This window comes from Cervus canadensis, chromosome 32 (assembly GCF_019320065.1).
Source record: "Cervus canadensis isolate Bull #8, Minnesota chromosome 32, ASM1932006v1, whole genome shotgun sequence".
In the NCBI taxonomy this organism is placed as follows: Eukaryota; Metazoa; Chordata; class Mammalia; order Artiodactyla; family Cervidae; genus Cervus; species Cervus canadensis.
Window position 1 is genome coordinate 19,871,688 of NC_057417.1, and position 26,533 is coordinate 19,898,220.

At 45.3% G+C, this 26,533-nt stretch overlaps 1 protein-coding gene and 1 non-coding gene across 6 annotated transcripts; one reads left to right on the forward strand and one right to left on the reverse strand.

The window, feature by feature from the left end:
- The first annotated feature begins 11,844 nt into the window (after nucleotides 1–11,844).
- Nucleotides 11,845–11,951, forward strand: LOC122433683. The gene has a single exon (XR_006267166.1). It is a non-coding gene; the product is annotated as a U6 spliceosomal RNA (small nuclear RNA).
- Nucleotides 11,952–13,034: 1,083 nt separating this feature from the next.
- Nucleotides 13,035–26,446, reverse strand: CLN3 (CLN3 lysosomal/endosomal transmembrane protein, battenin). 5 transcript variants are annotated; one of them, XM_043455711.1, is made up of 17 exons: nucleotides 25,806–26,446; nucleotides 25,038–25,116; nucleotides 24,633–24,755; nucleotides 24,375–24,466; nucleotides 22,697–22,793; nucleotides 21,444–21,515; nucleotides 20,972–21,051; nucleotides 20,772–20,857; nucleotides 19,829–19,901; nucleotides 19,597–19,740; nucleotides 18,328–18,440; nucleotides 17,275–17,321; nucleotides 17,127–17,195; nucleotides 16,977–17,032; nucleotides 16,746–16,839; nucleotides 13,522–13,662; nucleotides 13,035–13,414 (listed from the first exon to the last, which is right to left on the reverse strand). In XM_043455711.1, exons 1-17 carry the CDS (start codon nucleotides 25,844–25,846, stop codon nucleotides 13,295–13,297), a joined length of 1,527 nt encoding a protein of 508 aa, XP_043311646.1. In that variant the 5' UTR covers nucleotides 25,847–26,446; the 3' UTR covers nucleotides 13,035–13,294. The 5 variants fall into 5 exon arrangements, with proteins under 5 accessions (XP_043311646.1, XP_043311650.1, XP_043311648.1 ...); XM_043455715.1 differs by lacking the exon at nucleotides 25,806–26,446 and having other exon boundaries at nucleotides 24,388–24,466; nucleotides 25,038–25,109; XM_043455713.1 differs by lacking the exon at nucleotides 25,806–26,446 and having other exon boundaries at nucleotides 24,388–24,466; nucleotides 24,941–25,100.
- Between the last annotated feature and the right edge of the window lie 87 nt (nucleotides 26,447–26,533).

A 26,533-nucleotide genomic window follows, 5' to 3' on the forward strand; every position in this document is an offset into this window, starting at 1 on the left:
TCTGTGGTTCAAGCGCCCCAACTAAGGACCATAATAGAACCTACTTCATAGAGTGTTCCGAGGAGTGCATGCACGTGCTGAGTCACTTCAGTCACCTCATACTATTTGCAACACTATGGACTGTAGCTCATTAGGCTCCTCTGTCCCAGGGGTTCTCCAGGCAAGAATACTGGAGTGGGTTGCCATGCCCTCCTCTAGGGGATCTTCCCAACCCAAGATTCAAACCCGAGTCTCTTATGTCTCCTGCATTGGCAGGAAAGTTCTTTACCACTAGCACCACCTGGGAAGCCCTAAAAGTAAATGGTAACGCACTCCAGTATCCTTACCTGGAAAATTCTATGGACAGAGGAGCCTGATGGGCTATAGTCCATGGGGTTGCAAAGAGTCTGACACGACTGAACACATAGGGTGTTTTGAGAATTAAGTGACAGTGTATGTGAAGTACCTTGTACAACATAAGCATAATTATTACCTAGTATTCTTTCATTAGTCCACAAATCCTTATGTAACTGTCTTACATTTTTAAAAAGTGGGTTTCATTCATTCAGCATTTTCTGTGTGTCTGGTACTGTTAATCACTGGGGGTACAGTGTTCCCTTGAAAGAAAAGTGGGATTTAGCAGATCATGGGGAAAGGAGGGATCCATCATTCCCCTGTCAATGGTTATTCGACAAGACTGGGAGCTGACTGTGGCTCAGATCATGAACTCCTTACTGCAAAATTCAGACTTAAATTGAAGAAAGTAGAGAAAACCACTAGACTGTTCAGGTATGACCTAAATCAACTCCCTTAGGATTAAACAGTGGAAGTGACAAATAGATTCAAGGGATTAGATAGAGTGCCTGAGAGAACTATGAACAGAGGTTCATGACATTGTACAGGAGGCAGTGATCAAGACCATCCCCGGGAAAAAGAAATGCCAAAAGGCAAAATGGTTGTCTGAGGAGGCCTTACAAATAGCTGAGAAAAGGAGAGAAGCTAAAGACAAAGGAGAAAAGAAAAGATACACCCATCTGAATGCAGAGTTCCAAAGAATAGCAAGGAGAGATAAGAAAGCCTTCCTCAGTGATCAATGCAAAGAAATAGAGGAAAACAATAGAATGGGAAAGACTAGAGATCTCTTCAAGAAAATTATAGCTACCAAGGGAACATTTCATGCAAAGATGGTCACAGTAAAGGACAGAAACGATATGGACCTAACAGAAGCAGAAGATGTTAAGAAGTGGTGGCAAGAATACACAGAACTATACAAAAAAGATCTTCATGACCCAGATAACCACGATGGTAAGATCACTCACCTAGAGCCAGACATCTTGGAGCGTTGGAGTGTGTTGTTGGAGTGTGAAGTTAAGTGGGCCTTAGGAAGCGTCACTACAAATAAAGCTAGTGGAGGTGATGGAATTCCAGTTGAGCTATTTCAAATCCTAAAAGATTATACTGTGAAAGTGCTGCACTCAATATGCCAGCAAATTTGGAAAACTCAGCAGTGGCCACAGGACTGGAAAAGGTCAGTTTTCATTCCAATCTCAAAGAAAGGCAATGTCAAAGAATGTTCAAACTACCGCACAATTGCACTCATCTCACATGCTAGCAAAATAATGCTCAAAATTATCCAAGTTAGGCTTCAACAGTACATGAACTGAGAACTTCCAGACATCAAGCCGGATTTAGAAAAGGCAGAGGAACCAGAGATCAAATTGCCAACGTCCTCTGGATCATTGAAAAAGCAAGAGAGTTCCAGAAAAATATCCACTTCTGTTTTAGTGACTATGCCAAAGCCTTTGACTGTGTGGATCACAACAAACTGTGGAAAATTCTTTAAGAGATGGGAATACTAGACCACCTTACCTGCCTCCTGAGAAATCTGTATGCAGGTCAAGAAGCAACAGTTAGAACTGGACATGGAACAACAGACTGGTTCCAAATTGGGAAAGGAATACGTCAAGGCTGTATATTGTCACCCTGTTTATTTAACTTATATGCAGAGTACATCATGAGAAATGCTGGGCTGGATGAAGCACAAGCTGGAATCAAGATTGCTGGGAGAAATATCAATAACCTCAGATACACAGATGACACCACCCTTATGGCAGAAAGCAAAGAGGAACTAAAGAACCTCTTGATGAAAGTGAAAGAGGAGAGTGAAAAAGCTGGCTTAAAATTCAACATTAAAAAAATGAAGATCAAAAAAAAAAAATGAAGATCATGGCATCTGGTCCCATCACTTCATGGCAAATAGATGGTGAAACAATGAAAACAGTGACAGACTTTATTTCCTTGGGCTCCAAAATCACTGCAGATGGTGACTGCAGCTATGAAATTAAAAGATGCTTGCTCCTTGGAAGAAAAGCTATGACCAACCTAGACAGCATATTAAAAAGCAGAGACATTACTTTGCTGACAAAGGTCCATCTAGTCAAAGCTATGGTTTTTCTAGTAGTCATGTATGGATGTGAGAGTTGGACCATAAAGAAAGCTGAATGCTGAAGAATTGATGCTTTGGATCTCTGGTGTTGGAGAAGACTCTTGAGAATCCCTTGGACAACAAGGAGATCCAACCAGTCGATTCTAAAGGAAATCAGTCAGTCCTAATATTCATTGGAAGGACTGATGCTGAAGCTGAAGCTCCAATACTTTGGCCACCTGATATGAAGAACTGACTCACTGGAAAAGACCCTGATGCTGGGAAAGATTGAAGGCAGGAGGAGAAGGGGACAACAGAGGATGAGATGGTTGGATGGCATCACCGACTCAATGGACATGAGTTTGAACAAGCTCCGGGAGTTGGTGATGAACAGGGAAGCCTGGCGTGCTGCAGTCCATGGGATGGCAAAGAGTTGGACATGACGGAGTCACTGAATGGAACTGGGGAAAGGAGGAGGTCACTTTAGGTAGAGGAAAGAGCTGAACAAAACCCTAGAGACAGAGCAGTTCAAAGCACATTCAACAGCTGGTGTATCGGGGTTAGAATGTGGCAGGGCCTTTCCACACATCCTGGCCTGTCACCCCTTTCTTCTTCCACCTTCTCCCTTTTCCTTTCTCTCTTTCTCTCTTCTTTTTTCTCTCCCTCCCTCTCTCTCCACAGATCTCAAACCTCTTCACCTCCAAAAACAGAAAGGGAATACACTGAAATTGCCAAGGGAGCTTGAATAAAGGGTAAAGGAGGCTGAGTGATTTGAAGATCACTGTCACTGAAGATGAAGAAATGCAAATTCAGACTAAAGTAAAGCTACTGATTTTAGAGTGGTTTCTCGTTACTCCCAAGACCCTGATCATGTGCAAAGAAAAAAAAATCATATCCAAACTCTTTATTTTTTACTCATCCTTTACTAAGTCATTATGAAAATTTTCAATTTAACAGGGAGGGGGCTTTTTTAGTAGAATTTTTATTGACCTGTAGCACAGATTCAGACGAGTGACAAATCATAAGTGCACAGCCTGATGCATTTCCACGAAGCAAACACACCTGTATGCCCACATCAAGAAAAAGAAGATCAGAATCCCCCCCATACTCCCTTCTCGTAATCTCCCTCCTGTCACGACTGAGTACGCTTAAGGTTTTTTTGTGTGTGAAATATTTAAAACATAGAGATAAGAATAAAGATTGTTTTAATGAACATCTATGTACCCACAATCCACTAAGCACTGTCAAAACTTAATAAGATACCACATACCACATATTGCTGTGACTCAATTATATTTTTAAAGAAAAAAATACATTTGGGACATCCCAGTTAAATGAACAAGGTTCACTGAACATTCACAAATTTCTTTGAAGCATCTACCATTCCAGGATCTTTTACAGGATCATCTCTCTTTATTTGAAAGTACTACTCGTATATGATTACAAAATGTAGATGATACAAAAGAATATGTGCTCCGTCATGTCCAACTCTTTGCAGCTCCGTGGACTGTAGCCCACTTGACTCCTCTACCCATGGACTTTTCCAGGCAAGAATTCTGGGGTGGGTTGCTACTTCCTACTCCAGGGGATCTTCCCAACCCAGGAATTAAACCCATGTCTTCTGCGTTTTCTGCATTGGCAGGTGGATTCTTTACCACTGCACCACCTGGGAAGCCCTACAAAAGAATATACAGAGGGGAAAAAAATCTCTTTCTCACCCCAATTTCCAGTTCCTTAACTTCTTTCCCTAGCAGCAAATATAATGATCAGTTTACAATGTAATCTTCCAGATATCTCTCTCTATATATAGATATAGATACATAAAACGATACAGATATATGGATGTATGTATATGTATAAGGATTATGTAAAGATCTATCTCTTAGATATCTACATGTGATACTGGATATCTGTTTCTGGTTATATATCCTTATCAATAAAAGCTTTATACATGAGCATTCATTTATCTGGGCTTCCCAGGTGGCTCAGATGGTAAAGAATCCGCCTGCAATGTGGGGCACCTGGGTTCGATCCCTGGGTTGGGAAGATCCCCTGGATAAGGGAACAGCTACCCACTCCAGTATTCTTGCCTAGAGAATTCCATGGACAGAGGAACCTGGTGGGCTACAGTCTATGGGGTCGCATATCTATGTCTTTTTACATATCTACGCCTAAGTATAGAGAAAGGTTGATAGATCTGTTGATAATTTATCTATCTATGATCATCTATCTGTCTACCTAGAGAGAGACATGGAGTGTGTATATATATATGTATGTATATGTATACCCCACCCCTTATCTTACACAAGTCCTGTCATACTTTATGTTCTCTTCTGCATCTTATTTCATTGTTCATATATCTTGCAGCACATTCTATAATGCTTATGGATCTCTCGTTCTTTTTTAAAATTTTTATTTAATTCAAGTATAGTTGACTTACAGTGTTTCAGGTGTCCAGCAAAGTGGTTCAGTTATACATGTAACTATGTAGTCTTTCAGATTCCTTTCGACTATAGATTATTACAAGACATTGAACATAGAGCCCTGTGCTATATGGTAGGTCCTGGTTGTTTCTCTATATACAGTAGTGCATATCTGTTAATTCCAGATTCCAAATTTATCCCTCCCTCCTGCTTATTCTTTTTAATGGCAGACTATCGTATCACTGAAAGCAATGGCAACTCACTCCAGTATCCTTGCCTGGAGAATCCCATGGACAGAGGAGCCTCATGGCTACAGTCCATCGGGTCACAGAGTTGGACATGCCTTAGTGACTGAAGGAGATTTTTTTTTAAAGCCTTTACTGAATTTGTTACAATACCGCTTCTCATTTGTGATTTGGCTTTTTGGCCACAAGGCATTTGGGATCCTAGTTCCCCAACCAGGGATGGAACCTGCACCCCCTGACGGGAAGGCAGAGTCTCAACAACTGGATGGCCAGGGAAGTCCCAGGCAAGTGTGATCATCCCAACTTTTTTTTTTTCCCACATCACATGGCTTGTGGGGTCTTAGTTCCCCAACCAGAGACCGAGCCCACACTCCCTGCAGTGGAAGAGTGGCACCCTAACCACTGGACCACCAGGGAACCCCCCATTCCAACTTTAGAGAAGAGGCTATTGATGTCCTAAGAGGCCGAGTGACTTGCCCAGGATCACACGGCTAGCCTATATTTTAACTCAAATATTATTTCACAGTCATCTGAACTATTGGGAGGTTGGCTGTTTTAGAGCTAGATCCTAACAATTTTTGAGTTGTTGCCACAACTTGGTCTTGTGAGTAAGATGGATGGGAATGAGGGCAGCAGAATAAAAAACCCAAGAATGTCTTCCTTGAGTGTAACTAGTTTCCTTAAGTGGAGCCAAGCTGAACATGAATGTTTTTAATGGATGAATTTCATTAATGCCTAGGTGTTTTGTTTTGGTTTTTTTTTTTTGTGGTCTTTGATGGTTCCAGAACAAGAAGCACACCCTGGAGGAACTTTGAGCAGTCTGGAATCTCCCATCCATTGTGGGTATCACATGGCCCTTAGTAAATTGCTTCTCTCTCAGTCCCTGTAATAATGCAACCAGTAAGCAGAAAGATGATAATCTTTACTGGCACTTGAATCGCAATTTCAAATGCATAAAAGCATTTGAAACTCATAACAAGCTTGTAGGTAGGCAGGAAAAACTGCTTTTACTAACCTCATTTTACAGATGAGAAAAACCAAGACTCTGAAAGGGCAGGTAATGGTTAAGCTAGTGACAGAGTGAGGTCTTGAAAATTAGGTCCCTTAATTTAGAGGCCACAGAAGACTCTTCTGAACATGTCTTATTTTCTAATATTGACTACAGTAGAATACATCATGGTTTGGAAGAGGGGTAGACTGGGAGGAGGCAGACAACAGAGGCGGAGGATGGTGTTAAGACTCCTCTCTGGGGCTAGACCCTGGGTACCATGCTTACTCACTCAACTCTGGCCACCGAGGTCTCAGCTCTGGCAGAGCCACTTTCAAAACAAATATCTTGAAACATTTTATGAAATGTATAGATAATATAACCTTCCGACACACACTGTTTTACTTTGTGTGTGTTTTATTTTCCCAAATAGCCACCGGGCTGAGCTCCTTGAAGTTAGGGATAGTGTCTCTGTGTGTGTCTTAGTTGCCCCCTCAGTGAATTTCCAATAGCATGTGTTCAATAAGGGCTTCCCTGATGGCTCGAACGGTAAAGAATCTGCCTGCAATGCGGGAGACCTAAGTTCGATCCCTGGTTTGGGAAGAACACCCTGGAGAAGGGCATGGCAGCCCACTCCAGTATTCTTGCCTGGAGAATCCTCAAGGACAAAGGAGCCTGACGGGCTACAGTCCACAGGGTCTCAAAGAGTTGGACACAACCGAGCGACTGAGTGTTCAGTAATGTGTTCTTTTCATTATTATTGCTGAAAGACAATGATTATTATTATTAATGAAGACACATACAGCTGAGTGGACCAACTGCTTTGACTTCTACCATAACCTATTAGTTTTGCCTTTTCTTGAGTTTCATGTAAACATAGAATTAGAAGGTATGTTCTCTTTTTGTGTCTAGCTGCTTTCAGAAGCCTATAAGATTCATCCATGTTGTTACATAAACCAGAATTTCCTTCTTTTTTGATTGTTGAATATTCTTCAACTGTGACTACGTCACAATTAATTTGTGATGTATTAATTTGCCTATTGATTTGCGCTGTTTCCAGTCTCAGGCTATTATGAATAGAGCTTTTATCAACATTTTGATATGAGTCTTTTTGTGGACATAAATACTTATCCTCTTGGGTCGGATAACTGAGTCATAGAGTAAGCATACATCCAGCTTCAGTAAATACTGCTATGTTCTAAGTGTGTTTATAAAGGAAAAATAGGGGGAAAGTTTCATTAAAAATATGTATTTGGGGACTTCCTTGGTGGTCCAGTGGCTATGATTCAGGGTTCCTAATGCAGGGGCCCTGAGTTCAATCCCTGGTCAGGGAGCTAGATCTCACATGCTGCAACTAAGAGTTTGCAGGCCACAATTAAGACCCAGCACAGCTAAATAAATAATTTTTTAAAAATATGTATTTAAGTATGTAAATGTTGAGACAGTTCCTTAGAAGATACAAAAGAAATAGAAAATTGTACCTATTTGCAGTGACATTGTTTGGATTTATGAAGGCAGAATTATCATATGAACAAATGTTGAATTTCCTCCTTCATGTTTGACATTTTGAAATAAGGATGCATATGTATACTTAGCATTTTTATATATACTTAGACTCACAGTGAATGAGGCAATGGGTATTCCCTTTACTAAGGGGATTTTTCAAACATAGCAACAAGCTCTTGATAAATGTTCAAACAAAACAAAATACAGTCTTCCTTCCATGAACATGATACTTGAGATCCTGGAAAATTCATGTATATTAAAACTAAGCAAGATATACTCTGGGTTCACATGTAAAGTGGAGCTAGATATCTTGAGGGAGACACTGAAAAGTCACTCAGGCATAGGAAAATTACTCTTCACACAGGACCATGTTGTACACAGTAGGATGGCTTGGCCCTCAGCTTCTCATAGGCTCTCTGCCCCATTTACGATAGGATTCAAAATCCCACAAACTACCAAAATGACCATAGGGGGCAGTACCACCCCACTGACTACCACTGTTCAAGACCTATTCTATAAGAACAACCATCTATGGTTTATTTAACTTAACTCATTAGTATTAAATGAAATTAAAATTCAGTTTCTCAGTCATACTAACCACATTTCAACTGCTTAAAAGCCACATGTAGCAAAAACTCCGGGAGACAGTGAAGGACAAGGAAGCCTGGCATGCTGTCATCTATACGGTCGCAAAGAATTGGACACGACAGAACAATAACAAAAAAGCAAAAATGACCCACAGAGAAAAGCCCAGATCCACATGGTTTCACTAGCTAGCTCTACAAATATTTAAAGAATTAACACGAGTTCTTCACAGACTCTTCCTTCAAAATAGAAGAGGGAATACTTCTCAACTCATACTCTGAGGTCTACATTGACCAGATATTAAAACCAAACAAAAATGACACAAGAAAAGGAAATTACAGACCAATTTCTGTCATGAATGATGGCATAAAAGTCCTCAGCAAATTACTAGAAAATCTCATACATAAACCATTAACCATAACCAAGTGGGATTTTCTCAGAAATGCAGTCAGGTTTTTTGTTGTTTTTTTTTAAGTTATTTTTATCTGGCTGCAGAGGGTCTAAGTTGTGACACATGGGACCTTTAGTTATGGCAAACTCTTAGTTGTGGGCTCCAGTTCCCTGATCAGGGATTGAACCCAGGCCCCCTGCATTGGGAGCATGGAGTCTTAGCCACTGGATCACCAGGGAAGTCTCGCAAAGTCAGTTTTAATTAAAAACCACATGATCAAAAAAATAATAATAATAAAAAAATAAAAACCACATGATCATCTCAATAAATGAAAAAAAAAAAAAGCATTTGACAACATTTTTCACCCCTTCATGATCAAAACACCTAACAGAGTAGGCATAGAAGGGAACTTCTTCAATATAATAAAAGGCAGCCATAAAAAATTCACAGATAATATCATACTTAATGAAAAAAGACTGAAAGCTTTCCCCTAAGATCAGGAACAAGACAAGAGTGTCCACTGTTGTCATTTCTATTCAACGTTGTACTAGAGGTTCTAGCCAGTGCAATTAGATCAGAAAGTGAAACAAAAGGCATTCAGATTAGGAAGGTTTGCGGAGAACATAATCTTGTATATAGAAAATCCTAAGGACTCTACAAAAAACCTATTTGAACTAATAAATTCAGCAGGGTTGGAGGGTAAAAAGATCAATGGACAAAAATCAATTGTATTTTTAGACACTTGCAATGAAAAACCCAGAAAGGAAATTAGGACAGTAATTCCATGTACAAAAGCACCAACAACAGTAAAATATTTAGGCAAAATTTTATCTTTTTTTTTTTGCTGTGCTGGGTCTTCACTGCAGCGGGCAGACGTAGTTGGCCTGCAGCATATGGGATTCTAGTTCTGAGACCAGGGATCAAACCTGTGTCCCCTGCATTGGAAAGCAGACTCCTTATCACTAGACCACCAGGGACATCCCTAGGCATAAATTTAACAAAAGAGATACAAAATGTGTACGATGAAAGCAACAAAACGTTGTTGAAAGAAAATAAAGAAGATCAGGCTTCCCTGGTGGCTCAGACTGTAAAGAATCTGCCTGCAATGCAGGAGACCCAGGTTCAATCCCTGGGTCGGGAAGACCCCATGGAGAAGGAAATGGCAACCCACTCAAGTATTCTTGCCTGGAGCATTCCATAGACAGAGGTGCCTGGCAGACTATAGTCCATGGGGTCGCAAAGAGTCAAACATTACTGAATGACTAACACTTTCATTAATAAATAAGTGAAGGACATCCCATGTTCATGGATCATAAATTAGCCCTTTCATTGATGTGGTTCAGGTTTAATCCTGGATGGGGAACTAAGATCCCACAAGCCACAAAGGGCAGCAGACAAAAGAAAAAAAGTTTTTTTTTTTTAAATTCCACATGTAAATGAAATCCTACAGTATTTGTCTTTTGCTGTCAATCTCATTCACCTAGCGTAATGCCTTCAAGCTTCATCCGTGTAGCTGCAAATGGTAGAATTCGTGTGTGTATTTTTTTGCCACAACTTCTTCATCCACTTACCCATCAGTGGATACTTAGGTTGTTTCCATGTCTTGGCTATTGTAAATAACACTGCTATGAACATAGGGGTGCAGGTATCTTTTCTTTTAAAAATTTTTTATTTATTTTTGGTTTCACTCGGTCTTCGTTGCTTTTTCTACTTGCAGTGAGCTAGGCTACTCTTCCTTGAGGTGCACCGGCTCTAGAATGAGTGGGTTCAGTAGTTGTGGCACTCAGGCTTACTTGCTCCACAGCATGTAGAGTCTTTCCAGACCAGGGATTGAACCTGTATCCCCTGCATTGGCAGGCAAATTCTTATCCACTGAGTCACCAGGGAAGTCCAGATATCTTTTCAAATTAGTGCTTTCATTTCCTTTAGATATATTCCCAGAAGTGGAATTGCTGCATCATATGGTAGTTCTTTTAATTTTTTGATGATCTTCTTACCATTTTCCATAGTGGCTGCGCAAATTTACAATCCCACCAATGCCCAAGGGTTCTTTTACTATTCATCCTTGCCAACGTTTGTTATCTCTGGTCTTTTTGAGGATGGCTATTCTAAGAAGTGTGAAGTGACATGTTACTGTGGTTTTGATTTGCATTCCCCTAATGACTAGTGGTTTTTTTGTTTTGTTTTGGCCACCCCACTCGGCTTGCGGGATTTCAGTTCCCTGACCAGAGTCTGAACTCAGGCCACAGCACTAAAAGCCAGGAATCCTAACCACTAGGCCACCAGGGAACTCCCATGACTAGTGATGTTGAGCATCTTTTCAAGTACCTGTTGACCTGTTAACCTTTCATATTTCTTTGGAGAAATATCTATTCAGTTCCTTTGCCCACTTTAAATTGGATTATCTTTTTTTTTTTTTTGCTACTGGATTGTATTATTTCTTTACATATTTTGGATATGAATTCAGCCATCTGTATGTCAACAAGCCTTATGGTGCACACTCATTGGAAAAGACCCTGATGCTGGGAAAGACTGAAGGCAAAAGAAGAGGTCAGCACAGGATGAGATAACTGGATAGCATCACCGACTCAATGGACATGAACTTGGGCAAACTCCAGGATAGTGAGGGACAGAGAGGCCAGGCGTGCTGTAGTCCATGGGGTCGCAAAGAGTCCGACACTGATTTAGCGACTGAACAACATGGTGCACACTATAAAATTTGAGAACCACTGAAATAAGACAAGATGAAAGGTAGAGTCAAACCACAACATGGAAAAAAAAAAAAAACCCACAACATGATCTAAGCCAACATTAACTGAGTGCCATGCTTTCCCAGGGGCTCATGTAATTTCCACAGCCACTTGATGATGTGTTGGTCTTATTAACATTTGACAGATCAAGAGACTGAGGTTCAGAGAGATGAAGAGATTTGCACAAGATTTTAGAACTACTGGATAGCAGATTTGGGACCCCAAAACCAGGTTTCTCCACCTCCAAAGCCCATGCTGTCAACCACCAAGTCAGCATTTTCCCTGAATGTGGGCCAAAAACATCACTGATAGAGATGGGGTAGTCTCAGAGGGTACTTGAATGTTCGTTTTACATTCCACTATTTTAACACATTCTTGAAAAACTATATAGATAACAAACATTGCAAACTCATCATTTTAATAGTAACATTGTTTTTCTTTAAAATAACCAAATTTTATTAAAAGTTAATTGCTTTAAGAAAAAATCTTAATAAAGTATTGTTATGCACAGGTATAGCAAATATGGTGGAGACAGTAATAATGAAGAGTGGGGTGCTCGCTTCGGCAGCACATATACTAAAATTGGAACGATACAGAGAAGATTAGCATGGCCCCTGCGCAAGGATGACATGCAAATTCGTGAAGCGTTCCATATTTTTTAGAAAGATGGTAATGATAACCCTATATGCAAAACAGAAAAAGAGACACAGAAGTACAGAACAGACTTTTGAACTCTGTGGGAGAAGGTGAGGGTGGGATGTTTCGAAAGAACAGCATGTATATTATCTATAGTGAAACAGATCACCAGCCCAGGTGGGATGCATGAGACAAGTGCTCGGGCCTGGTGCACTGGGAAGACCCAGAGGAATCGGGTGGAGAGGGAGGTGGGAGGGGGGATCTGGATGGGGAATGCATGTAACTCCATGGCTGATTCATGTCAATGTATGACAAAACCCACGGCAATGTTGTGAAGTAATTAGCCTCCAACTAACAAAAATAAATGAAAAAAAAAAAATGAAGAGTGGGAAATACTGCAAAGTCAACCTCAGTTACTTTGAAAATATGTAACAGATTTGTGCATTTTACTGTATGTAAATAACCTTGAAAAGGGACTGTAAACAAGACTAGATTCTAGGTAAAACTGTGCATGCTGAAGCATTTAGAGGGAGGTTTTTTTGTAGTCACCCTCTTTCTTTGAAATACATCACAAAAATAAGTTGAACTAAGGAAAGGTTAGATGTGCACGGAAGGTTGGCTGCATGACAAAGCAAACAGCAAAACATTCATTGTAGAAGCCAGGTGGTGCATACAATAGTACTCATTGTGCAAGTTCTTTCAGCCTCTGTAGGTTTGGAAACTTACATGTTGGCAGAAAAAAGGTATATAGATTGTCCCACACAGTGAATGAATGAGTAAATGAATAAAGGAATTAACAAATAAAGCCTCAAAGGCTAGACCATTTGCTGAAGTGCTTCCTTCACACTCTCCTGTATATATTCCATAGTGAACTTCCTATTTTCATAAACAGAAGAAAATGTTTTTGTTTTTTAAAGTCTTTACTGAATTTGTTACAATGTTGCTTCTGTTTTATGTTTTAGTTTTTTGCCCAAGAGGCTTGTGGGATCTTACCTCCCTGACCGGGGCTCGAACCCCCAACCCTTGCATTGGAAGGTGAAGTCTTAACCACTGGACTACCAGGGAAGTCCCAGGAAATGTTTTCAGAGAGAAAAATGGCACAAGAGTCAATTGATAAAATAGGCATTTATTCCGAGGGCCTAATGCCAAGAAATTCCCTGAAACCAGCTTGATAGTGATAGAAAAATTGCTGCCCCTCCATCCAAGGGGAATGGGGCCTCAGCACTTTTCTACACCACAGCCATGTAGGGAAGGCTGGGGATAGACCTCATAGATGGGATCTGGGTGGGCATGGGGTTGGTCCAACCTGTCCACCTATCAGTAGAGGCCCAGGTCAGCGTGTCCTATGTCCCAAGGAGTCAGAATGTCAGGAGAGTTGGCAGAGGAAGTCATGCAGAGGCAGGGCCAGGAGCCCTGAGAGCGAGATCCCCAAGGTGTCAGAGATACAGGCGGTTGCCATGGCAAATTCCCGGTGCTCATCGCTGGTCTGGGGAGGGTGGGGAGCGAAGGTGAGGCTTCAGTCCTCAACACCCCTGCTTGGAACTTTTCCCAGAGAGGCCGCCCACCCACAGCCCTCGCCCGGCTGGTGCTGACCTCCACGGCAATGTTGTGAAAGGTGTTCACGTAGGCCGCACCCCCTAGGAGCCCCTCATACACAATGATCAGGAAGACGAGGTAGATGCTCGGCAGGAAGCTCAGCCACACGTCCACCAGCAGGAAGGCCAGGTTGAGGCACTGTGGGTGCAGGGAGAGGAGAGGGTGAACCTGGGACCAGAGGAGGGCAAGAAGGGAGGTGCCATCCCGTCCAGTGGTCCCGGGTCTGGGAGAATGCTGATGAAGGTGAGGGCTGACAGGCGGGGACCAAATTCCAACACCCAGCTGGCCCACCGGACCCTGGGACCTGGGGGAGGCCTTCTCCCTACCGCTTCCCAGCAGCCTGGACCCTGGGGGTCTCCTCCCCTCCTCCCTGCACCCGTGTCACTCCCACCGTCTGGGATGCTAGCCTGCGGTCCCCCGCTTGGGCTCTCCTAGTCACCACTGTTCACGGCTCAGCTTGGATCAAGGCCACTCTCACTCCCATGATCTCATTCCTCCTCCCAAAGGCTCCCTGAGGGGAGAGGTCTCCCTTTCCCTGATTTTACCAACCAGATGCTAAGTGAGACCAGAGGTTCTCAACTGGGCGTGACTCTGCCGCCTATGGGACATGCGGCAACATCCAGAGATGTTCCTGGTTGTTACACCTGGGGAGGGAGGGTGCTACGGGCACGGAGTGGGTAGAGGCCAGGGATGCTGCTCAGCAGGCTATGGCTCCCAGGGCAGCCTAACAACGAAGAACCATCCAGGCCCAAAATGCCAATAAAGTCGAGATTGAGAAAGCGGGGCTTAGGGGTTCCCTTGCCTTCTAGAGGAAGGCTTGCTGACCCCATCCAAGGGTGTAGGTCCCTTCCTCTGTGCCCTAGTCCTTCAGAGCATCCTACCAACCCAGTGGGACATAAGTTTGCCTCCCTAGTCTGTAGGCCACCCCAGTGGTTCACATGCTTAATGTATTGGGTTGGCCAAAAAGTTCATTTGAGGTTTTCACTATAATGGCATGGGGAAACCTGAACGAACTTTTTGGCCAAGCCAATACATACAGATCACCTGTGGGTCTTGTTACACAGGCCTTGCCCTCAGAGGTTCTAATTCAGGAAGCCAGAGGTGGGCTCAGAGATCTGCATCTAAAAGAACACACCCTGGTAATACCAAGGTCACCCTAGAAGTACTGCACACACATTCATCTGGCACATCAGGGCCAGATGCTTTCTGTAATGGAATCAAACGATTATACGCTGCTAATTCTATGAAGTAGCCTTGCTTAAAATTATAGCGAAAATCGTAAGTGACTCATTTCAGTGGCATCTAATGAAGAATCCGAGTTAAGAACATACAGTTTGGAACTTGGCAAGTACAAAGCCCTAGGCTGGCAGTAGTTTAAATAAATAAGGAAGAGACTGAGAGGATATTTGCATGCAGTTGACTTAACATTAAAGTATAATCTATTCTAATGCTGTACCTTGTTATCATAGAAGTGAGCTAAAATTATTAAAAAGGGCAAAGGACTTTCCTGTAAGTTCAGCTGCTCAGTCGTGTCCAACTCTTTGAGACCCCATGGACTGCAGCACACCAGGCTTCCCTGTCTATCACCAACTCCTGGAGCCTACTCAAACTCATGTCCATCGAGTCAGTGATGCCATCTAACCACCTCATCCTGTCTTCCCCTTCTCCTCCCCACTTCAATCCTTCCCAGCATCAGGGTCTTTTCCAGTTATTCACATCAGGTGGCCAAAGCATTGGAGTTTCAGCTTCAGCATCAGTCCTTCCAATGAATATTCAGGACTGATTTCCTTTAGGATGGACTGGTTGGATCTCCTTGCAGTCTAAGGGACTCTCAAGACCAAGGGACTCTCCACCACCACAGTTCAAAAGCATCAGTTCTTTAGTGCTCAGTTTTCTTTATAGTCCAACTCTCACATCCATAAATGACTACTGGAAAAGCCATAACTTCGACTAGATGGACCTTTGTGAGATTTATTTTTTAAAGGTCACCTTTTTATATGCCCTTCTGGGCTTCCCTGGTGGCTCAGACGGTAAAGAGTCTGCCTGCGGAGACCCAGGTTCAATCCCTAAGTAGGGAAGATCTCCTGGAGAAGGAAATGGCAACCCACTCCAAAATCCTTGCCTGGAAAATTCCATGGACGGAAGAGTCTGGCAGGCTACAGTCCATGGGGTCTCAAAGAGTCGGACACAACTGAACAACTTCACTTTCTTTCTTTCTGTTCCCAAGAGCATGGTCCAGAGGGATATTAAAATAATTTGGAGGTTGCCAACCACTTGGTTTGTGCTTCCCTGATGGCTCAGTGGTAAAGAATCCATCTGCCAAGCAGGAGATGTAGATTTAATCACTGGGTTTTGGAAGATCCCCTGGAGAAGGAAATGGCAACTCACTCCAGTACTCTTGCCTGGAAAAAAATCCTCTGGACAGAGCAAACTGGCAGGCTATAGTCCACGGGATCACAAACAGTTGGACACGACTGAGTGGCTGAGCACACAGTAAGGACTTATTTTTGTTTGACCAAGAACTCTGACACTTAGAAACAAATAAAAAGATATGAATATTTAAAATCATGTTTTCTTTTAAAAAAAAAAAGTCAAAGGTTTATTAGTTACCTTCAATGGCTTTAATTGCATGATAATGAAATATGATTGCTGGTTATGTAAAACTCCTTTCATTTTTTTGCTCATTTAAAGCTTAATCACTTACATGACCTTTGCCATGAATTTGCTCACCAGTCTTGAGATAAATAACCTGCTTTACTCACAAAGTCACTGGTTCTATATAATTAACCATCCGGGATAAAAGAACAGGACGTTTTTCCGATTGTTAGAAACATTCTTTGAAAGTCTGTCTCTTTGCAGGAGGCTTGGGTAAATAGTCATCTAACTGATTAAGACCTGATACACAATCTCACTCTCTCATGCTTCACATTTCCATTTCTTACAACCATGCCCGGTTTACAGATGAAGAAACTGAGGTTCAAGATTAGCTCAGAGACCTGCCCTAAATCACACGGCTACTGAGTATAGGAGCTGGGATCTGCACCGGGGTTTGCTGGGTACCTGAGGCCATGCATCTTACACAGACCCCTGTTGGCCTCCATTCCCCATGATTAGAACACGATGGGATGTGATCAATAACCCCTGCTGAGGGAGAGAAATGACGGAACCTGGGGAAGCTGGGAGCCAAGGGAGGAGGGGAGTGAGGGCCAGGGGCTCAGTACCTGCAGCAAGGCCAGGATCCACGTGTGGCGGATGCGACAGCAGCGGAGGGAGGAGCGGGAGGCAAAGACGCCGGCCTGGTACAGCATCTGGTACCTTCGATGGGGCATGGAGAAGGAGGAAGCCCCTCTGGTGCCTCCTCGGCAGGGCAGCCCCCCCCAACCCCAGTCCTTATCATCGAGGGGCGCCCCCAGCCCCCTGCCGGTCCTGCCACCCACCCCCACACTTCTCACCAGCGGTACTGCTGAGCATGAGTCAGGAACGTGTTCCGGAAGAAGAGGAGTTCAAACTGCAGCAAAGAGCAGACAGGGGAGGTGGACAAGGCCGTGTGGGTCCCCACCTCCATCATTGTTCCCACACCCCTCCTGGCAGCCCTCACTCACAAGTCCCTGGTTGATGAAATACTCAGCGAAGTAAACCAGCACCAAGGGGACGATGTAGTGCAACAGGCCCTGGAAAGTCAGGAGACGTGAGTGGGAGGCGGGTGATGAATGCTGGCCGCGGGGGACACGCCACAGCCACCATCCGTACCTTAAACACTGTCCACCTTTCCTGAAGGGAGAGGGGTGAGCCGGAGCCTGTAGGGCGGCAGGGAGAGAAGGGCAGGTGAGGTCAGCACCTTGACTCAGAAAAAGGGGTGCTGGTGTGCAGGAATCAACCAGCCAACGCTACAGTGTGAATGCACACAGGCCACTGGACTGTACAATTCAATATGGTTAAACCGGTAAACTTCATGGTATGAATGTTACCATGATTAAAAAAAAAAGTAACCAGATAAAAGATTTTTTCATGACTCCTGTATAGCCTTTTTTTTTTTTTTGCCACATGTTCAGCATGTGGGATCTTAATTCCCTGACCAGGGATTGAACCCATGCCCCTTGCATTGGAAGGCAGAGTCTGAACCTCTGGACCATCAGGAAAGTCCCTGTATAGCTTACAGCTTGATGGTGGTATACAGGGCCCTGCCCCCAGCCACACTGGGCCCCTCTTTCTGTTTCTTTGAACAACATCCAAGCTCATTCCCACCACAGTGCCTTAACACTTGCTGGTCCCTCTGCCTGGAACCTATTCACCCCAATGTACACAGAGCTGACTCCTTGTCTTTCATATTTCAGCCCAATGAGATGTCCTCAAAAAGGCCTTCGATGAGCACCTTCTCTAAGTAGAACCCCTCTCCTTCCCACCATGTCATTTCCAAGCACATCACTCTGTTATGCTCTTCTAACACTTATCAACATCATGTGAAAATGAGTTTCTGATCTGGTTATTTGTTTACAAATGACATAACACGTAGTATTTGATAATTTTTTTTTTTTTTTCTGTACTGCACAGCATATGGAAACTTTGTTCCCTGACCAGGGACTGAACCCATGCCCCTTGCATTGGAAGCGCAGAGTCTGAACCACTGGACTGCCAGGGAAGTCCCAAAGATGAGTGTTTCTTGAACAGACTAATGTGATTGGCTCTCACCATAACCGGTCTGCCTATCCATGTCCCCTTTAAACTGCCCACAGTAGAAAGGAAAAGACTGAAACCCAGAGAGAGAAAGTGACCACTGCTCTGAGGGGCTCCTGAGTCTCCTACCTGGCTTCGACTCTGAGGACTCATTGTTGATCAGCGGCTGCCGAGCTGATGGGTCTGAATCCTCTTCCCCTCTAAGATCCTGTGGCCCAGGAGATGTGAGCAACAAGAAATAGCTAGAAAAGGACAGAATGAAGAGAAGATTGAAGAGCCTCTGTCGGACTGGAAAGGCCACTCCCTCCCAGGATAGCCCCCATCATTCCTTCCCTCCTCCAAGACACCTCAAACCTGGCCAGAGAGCCTTTAACTGTGCAAAAATGCTTCTTCCTCTGGAGCTGAAATGTATATCCTTGTTTCTAAACCACGGGCCCTTGTTTTGACTCTCGGCTCACAACAAGCGTATCAGCTCTGCCTTCTTGTTATTTTTCTAATAATCACTCTCGTTTAGTCACTAAGTCATCTCAGACTCTGTGACCCCATGGACTGTAGCCCACCAAGCTCCTCTGTCCATGGGATTTCTCAGGCAAGAATACTGGAGTGGGTTGCTGTTTCTTTCTCCAGGGGATCTTCCCCACCCAGGGATCGAACCCATGTTTCCTGCATTGGCAGGTGGATTCTTTAGCACTGAGCCACCAGGAAAGCCCCAATAATCATTCCAGCTTCCATTTATGATGTGTTCATCCTGTAAGACGCTGATGCTGGGAGAGATTGGGGGCAGGAGAAAGGGACGACAGAAGATGAGATGGCTGGATGGCATCACCGACTCGATGGACATGAGTTTGAGTAAACTCCTGGAGTTGGTGATGGACAGGGAGGCCTGGCGTGCTGCGATTCATGGGGTCGCAAAGAGTCAGACATGACTGAGCGACTGAACTGAACTGAACATCCTGTACTAGACCAGAACTTCCCAAAGTTCGGTCACTTATGTTTTGCCTTCATGATATTTGCCATGTCCATATCCCTCCTGTATATCATATTTTTTTTACTTAGTATTTCCCTTTCAATTGATTCCCTTTTTCTACATGGCCTGGTCCTAAGCAATCATCTGTGAAATCACAGGTTTGATCGACCAATGAAAATGTTCTCCTAACACACATGAAAATACACACAAGATGAACAGAGTCCACCGATGGGAAAACTGAGAGCCAGAGACGTAAAGCAACTTGTCCCATATAAGACCACTAACAAGAAGCAGGCTCCAGAATTCAAACCCAGGCCTGTCAGAGACCAGAACCCATATCCCCCAACTTGGCTGTAGGGATCTGAAGATGGGGATCATGGTCAAGTTTTCACTCCTCGAATCCCTCTTCCTCCCAGCCCAGGACTGCTTACCTGGCCAGCAGCAGGGCGGGGATACCCAGCATGGACAGCAGGGTGTGCTGGGGAGAGAGGCCAGCCTGGGTGAGGCCCAGATAAGACAGTGCCCCTAGCAGCCCTGCTCCCCCAGTACCTGAGGACCAGCAGGAGATCACGGCCCTGAGAAGGAGAACACAGTAGCAGTAGGTAGGATCAAAGCCAGCAGCGGGGCCCCCACCTCCCCTCACTCCCTGCTCTGCCTGCTTACCTGGGGTAGAAGGCAGTGAGTGAGAGGAAGGTGACTTCCCCCAGACCTGAAGAGATGCTAGCCAAGACCACACCTGGGGGACGACAAGCATGGCAGTGGCCACACCTGGCCTTTCCCCGACAGCCCCAATCCCCTAAGCAGGTGTGGCCGCAACCTCCTCTGCATCCGCACAGAGGGGCTGAAAAGAGATCTCCTGGGACTTCCCTGGTGATCCAGTGGTTAAGAATCCGCCTTCCAATGTAGGGAACATGGGTTCAATCCCTCATGGGGGAAATAAGATCCCACATGATGCCGGGCAACTAACTTCATGCTCCGCAACAAGAGAACACCAAGGCACAACTAGAGAAGACCCCGCATGCCGCAAACTAGAGAAAGCCCTCATGCCACAAGGAAGACCCCACGCAGCCAAAAATCAAATAAATAAAAACAGCTCCCTTCAATAGGCTGGGCTCCAGATGTGAAGTAGAACCAAGCCCCTTCCTCTGTACGTCCTCTCATAGGGAATGGCACCCTCCACCCACCCAGCTATCAAACCAAGAGCAAGAACTCATTCTTTTTGTTTGTTTTGGCTGGGCGTGCAGCTTGCAGGATCTTAGTTCCCCAACCAGTTTTCCAACCTGGGCCACAGCAATGAAAGTGCTGAGTCCTAACCACTGGACCACCAGGGAATTCCCAAGAATTCCCTGTCCTTGATGCCTCCTCCACCTCCATCACAAACTCTTGGTGACTGCTCATCTTGATCTCCATCTATTCTGTCCATTTTCTCCCATCTCCCCTACCTATCCGTCCACATTGACCTCATGTCCCGTCTCCTACCGTGACAGTTTTAGCAGGTGTCTGAGGGTTATAAAAAATGATGTCTCTCCTCTGGGAAGTTGGGGAGACTACCCTGTCTGTTGTGGATCCTTTGAACCCCCCACTTGACATAAAACCTCCCACTCACCACACAGGCTGATCGTCACGGAATGAGAAAAGGCAACTAGGAGGAAGCTTCCTGCAGCACAGATCCCACTGGTGAGCACCCGGGGGCTGGAGGGAGGAGGGGGGTGGGGATGGTCAGCTACCATTCTCGGCTCCCCAGCCCTCCCCGTCTCCCCACTCACAGATCCCACCTGGCTTTCCTCCCGCCACCCACACCCAGACCTGTAGGGCAGCAGATGAAGGCCAAGAGGAGCCAGCAATTTGATGACGAGGGTGGGAAGGATGTCGGCCAGAAGCACTGCCTGGGATCAGAGAATCTGAATGAGACCCCAGACCTTCCCAGGAACAAGCCTTCCAACCCAGTGGCCAGGGAAAGACAGAAACCCGGTTAGTTGGGTACAAACACAGGTTCTGACATCACATAGGTCTGGATCCCAGTCCCAGCTCTGCTGCTCCTGAGTTATGTGTTCAGTACTCACATTCTCTGAGTTTCAGTTTATTTAGAAAATGGAGATAATTATAGAGTCTAACTCACAGCACTATTACATGGATTCAATAAGCTAATTCCTGCTGCACACAGGAAGTGCTCAGTAGATGGCAGCCTTAATGATTAGAATCATGGGTGCTAGGTTCTGAGTGGGTGGGATCTATGGACCCAGAAGAAGGGGAAGGGGAGGACCAGATGGGTACTCACTGCTGTGGAGACAGGGTTGCAGTCAAATCGAGATGAGCTATTGTGGGAGGTGGGCGTTGAGTCTGGGTCCACCTGATGGGAGAGAAGAAAGTTTTTCACCCAGGGAGGCAGCAGGGCAGACAAACAAGGCCTGGTTCCATTCCCAGCTCTGCTCTGACTTGAAGGATGTCCTTGGGTCAGTCCTCGCCTCTTAAGACCTCACTTTCTCTACGGGCTCAATGGGAAGGGGGAGGTTTCCATGGGAGTCTCAAATTAAAGGTCGACATGCCAAAGAGGGCCCTGTAAATGGACTTTATTTGGGTAACACACTCGGGAACTTTCATTTTAAAAACCTAGGTTTCCAGAGAAATTTGATCTTGGACCAAATTTCCTGTTGGACCTGCAAGATGGTAGCTGCTCCTCTTAGGCCTGCCTCCTCTAGCTCATGATAGACAAGAAGTTTTCAACCAAAGGTGATTATACCCTCCAAGGAACATTTGGCCATGTCTGGAGACATTCTTGGTTGTCATCAACTGGAGGGTGAGGGACATTCTATTAGTGTCCAGTGGGCAGAGGCCACAGATGCTGTTAAACATCATGTGATGCATAGGAAAGTCACCAAACAAAGAATTATCCAGCCCAAAATGTCAACAATAATGCTTGGGTTAAAAAACCATGCTTTAGACCGTAGTCCCACCCAGCCAACATTTGAGTTTGCAATTGGTTTGCAAGAACCAACTGCTTCTTTTCTAAAAAAAAGTTTTAAATTTTATTTATTTTTGGCTGTGCTGGGTCTTCATTGTTGCACAGTCTTTTCTCTAGTTGTGGCAAGTGGGGGCTACTCTCTAGTTGCAGTGGGCAGGCTTCTCACTGTGGTAGCCCTTCTGGTTGCAGAGCAGGGGCTCTAGGGCACTCAGGATTCAGGAGTGGCAGCCCACAGGCTCAATGGTTGCGGCTCCTGGGCCCCAGAGCACAGGCTCAATAGTTGTGGCTCATGGGCTTATTTGCTCTGCGGCATGTGGGATCTTCTCAGAAGAGGGATTGAACCCTTGTCTTCTATACTGGCAGGCAAATTCTTTACCACGGAGCCACCAAGGAAGCCCATACCAATTGATTCTTAAAGGCCCTTACTGCTCTGAGGTCTGGGAACTTTAGCCATCTTGCCCCACCCCTTAGCCACCCCATTCCATGAGTGTTTCAAGTGGGTCTCTGCCCAAGGTGAGTCCCTCATCTTCCCACAGCAACTGGTGGTGGTGGTAGAGAGGGTCACTTACATGGCTCTGATTCCCAGGTGTTCTCTGGTGACTAAGGATGTCGTGGGCAGCGCTGAGCATCACCACATAAGAGAAGTTGTTGCAGAGGCCCAAGAGCCTGGAGTCAGCAGGATAGATCCCCCCATCCCCAGTTTTATTGAGATACAATTGACAAATGAGAATAGATCATAACCTCTATTTAGGACTACAATCTATCCACCATCCCAGCACCAAACCTCCCCCTTCCCCATGCCTTCTTTTTCCTCTGTCTTCAGACCACATCCCCATGTAGTGGGAGGGTTCGAAATACAGGCCTCGGGATGACAAACTTAGGTTCACATCTAATCTTCGAGACCTCTCCCAGGAAGAGAAGGAAGTCATCCTTGATGATTCTCTCCTCCAAGCTCCCACCATGACTCAGTTCCTGGGGCATTTCTAATCCACGGATCCAATGTCTCCAACTGTGGTACAGTAGAAAGATCCTGGGGGCTTGAAACCCAAGGGACTATGTTCAGGTCCCAAGTCTGCCACTTCCTACTTGAGTGGCCTCAGTCGAGTCATGTGTAAAATGGGGGTACAAACTTCCCTGCTGACTATGTCACAGAGTGATGTAGAAATCAAAACAAGATAATACCCTTTATGATCTATGAAGGATCTTGTTCACTTACTCTCATCTCCCACAGCTGCTGTCAGTGATGGGTAGGGAACAAGGCAGAGCAATAGAATTTCATGTGTCCTTTTCACAAGCCTACAAAGTGGTACTGCTGCTCCTCCCATTTTACTGCTGAGAAACTGAGGCTCAGAGAGAGAAGCCTCACTTCCAACCCAATCTGCTACCCAAGTCCTTGATCCTTGTTGCTGTTGTTGTAAACATCACCAAGTCGTGTCCGACTCTTTGCAATGCCATGGACTGTAGCCCGCCAGGCTCCTCAGTCCATGGGATTTTCCAGCTAAGGATACTGGGGTGGGTTGCCAATTCCTTCTCCATGGGATCTTCCCGACCCAGGAATCAAACCTGGTTCTCCTGCTTGGCAGGTGGATCCTGTACTGCTGAGCCACCGGGGAAGCCCCCTTGATGTTTAAGTTAGTGCTAAAATTATTTCTCAAGGCTCAGTGTTTGAATGATTTCAGGAGGTAGACAGATGACTTTTTAAAGTTAGTGATGCATTTATTCAAAAGTGCATTAAGAAAATACTGGCGATCCATCCAGAATAGTGACTTACAGTTTTCTTTTTAAAAATACATGTATTTACAAATTCAAAGGCTGCGTTGATTGCAGTAAAAACAAGAAGAAAATAACCCTCCAGGTGATATGCGGAACTGACCAAACGGTGAAAGTGAATGAGCTAAATGTGGAAAATTTACAGTGGATCCTCAGGGCAAAAAAAAACTTCCCTGGTGGCTCAGTGGTAAAGAATCTGCCTGCCAAGGCAGGGAATGTGGGTTCCATCCCTGGGTGGGAAAGATCCCCTGGAAAAGCAAATGGCAAATCACTCCAGCATTCTTGCTGGAAAACCCCACCGGCAAAGGAGCCTGCCTGGCAGGTTACAATTCACTGGGTTGCAAAAGAATCTCGACTTCGCGACTAAAACAACAAACAACAAAAAAATTTTGTGAATTCAGCTCTTTTTCTGAAGCTCAACTCTTTCTTTCCTCTTTCCTCTTGTTGCTTCCCTCTTCCCACCCGCTTTTTACTTACTCAGGCCACTCACCAGAAGCCCACCGCGTTCTTCCAATGGGCGCCCTGACTGTCTTGCAGCGGAGGCCGAGGTGCCGGGTCTGTCTCCTCCCCTGAAAGAGGCAGAAAAAGAGGGCATGACTCCCACCTCAGTCTCAGGTGCACGATGGTCCCACGGATATTCTCCCGGGGCCGACCAGCGCCCGAGCCTGTCAGGTACGTCGCGAGGACAGAGGAAGTCAGTCCCGTTGAAGGATTATACTCAGCGGCTATACTCACCCTCGGAATCCGAAAGGCGCCGCGGCGAGCCCGTACAGCCTCCCATGGCATCAAGTTCTGGTCCCCCCGGGAGTCCGAAGTCAGCGAGAGTTCAAACTTGGCTCCAATGGGACGGATGAGGGTCTGAGACAGGTAAGAGGGATCAACGCCCCATTGCCGTCCCAGTTCCGAGTCCTCCGTTGCACTCACGCCCGGCGAGCCACGACCCTAACCCCGGGCTCCATCTCCCACCCTGGCACGCCCTACCACGCCCCGCTGTCGGACTCTGCCCCCGCCCCCTCTAAAGCAGGGGGCCCTGCAGCCTGTACCTTTAAGAGTAGCTGAACATTTCGCACCCGCACCCTTAAACAGACAGTCACGTGACAGCACCGGTGGGTCCCTCATCACGTGCTTCAAGGTCCTCACCACTTCCGGGTCTTCTCTCGGCCTTCGTTTTAGACCTTCCCAGCTTCGGGGCGTAGGAGAGATAGAGGCTGGGAGAATCCTGGAACCACCGGTTTAAAACTGGTGTGGATAGGATAAGCAAGAAGAGCTATGACGTTAGGTAGCAGCGCCCAAGGCCTTGAACGTCATGCCAGCACTAGTCATGGCTACCAATGGCTTCAGCTTCTCTCACGGCCTGCAACTGCCAGAAACAAATATGGCCACACAACTACCCCAGACTGTTTCTGGCTGACAACAAAGGCAGCCGCTTCACATCATTCTTATTCCTATCTGTTGCCTTTAGATTGCTTTAGAAACTGTAAGTAAAGATAGCACCCACCTAAAAAGATTTCATGAATTATCTCTTGGCAGTATACAAGAGTTAAGAGAACTCTTTTCTTAATTTATGTTAGAACCAAGGTAGTTCAACCCTGGTTTTACAGATGAGAAAACAAAAAAGGAAAGCTACAGATGATCATACAAAATCAGATCTAAAGGTGACTTTAGAAACTCGGCATTAAGAAATAGAGCACCAGGGGCAGGGTTGCTGGCTGAGCTGGCTGCAGATTCCTGCCTGCATTAAGGGTGCTTAGACCAAATGATTCTAAGGCTGGTGATTCTGAGTCTGCGATCTCATCTAGTTCCTCTCATTGAAAATTTAGAAAGTGAGGCTCCAGGAGGGGATAGAGGAAGAGGTGTAGATTAAAGTCATTTCACGTAGTCCCAAATAAGGAGCAGTTATCCTCTTACCTTCCTCTAGGTGGTAAAGCGGCATCCTGCATTTTCTTCATCACGTCCTTCCCCTGCTAATCTCTCTTGTGGGCTTCCAACAGTCAGTGCCCACCTCTCCCAGTTCTTTCTCCCCACCAGGCCCTCAGACTTGCTGTTTGAAATGTAACCCCCTTGGTATGCTTCCCAGATCACTCAACCAATGAAAAACAGGATCCTACTACCCATACAGGGCTCTAGAAATTCAGCAACATGTCATACATGGCCTCCTCCTTCAAGGAACTCGAAGGTGGGAGGTAGACGTGAATAACCACAATACAAAGTGTAGCCAAGTTTCGGTTTGCAAGAATGACTACAGATGAGCGAATGGGCATTGGAGCCACCAATCCAGCTCTTTCTTCCTCTTGGGGAAGCATTAATGACCCTGAAATGAGAAACCAGAGCTCTTACCAGCCCCCTGCTCACTCCTACTCCTTGTCCCCAGGCAAAACAGGAACCACAAACCCCAGCTTCCTCTCACAGAGAGGCTGTGGCTTTGAGGGGAGACAGAAATGGCCGAGGTGTAAATACAAGACCTGAGTCACTTGAGCTGCAGTTGCCCCATACTGCTTCAGCAGACCCCAATTCTGAGGTCTCTGGCTCCCACTTTTCCCTTTTGGTCTTCCTCCCTTGCCTTCTAGCTCCAAATGCACATCCAAGTCCCTTATGTGATAGATACCTATTTCCCAACCTGTGCTGGAAGCAGCTGC

Coding starts and splice junctions, on each gene's coding strand:
- CLN3 (XM_043455711.1), bottom strand. CDS start 25,846: ATGAAGAAAATGCAGGATGCCGCTTTACCACCTAGAGGAAG. Junction 18,441..19,596: donor CCCGCCCTGCTGCTGGCCAG/GTAAGCAGTCCT, acceptor GTCCTTTTCTAG/CTATTTCTTGTTGCTCACAT. Junction 13,663..16,745: donor GGATCCTGGCCTTGCTGCAG/GTACTGAGCCCC, acceptor CTGCACCCACAG/TGCCTCAACCTGGCCTTCCT.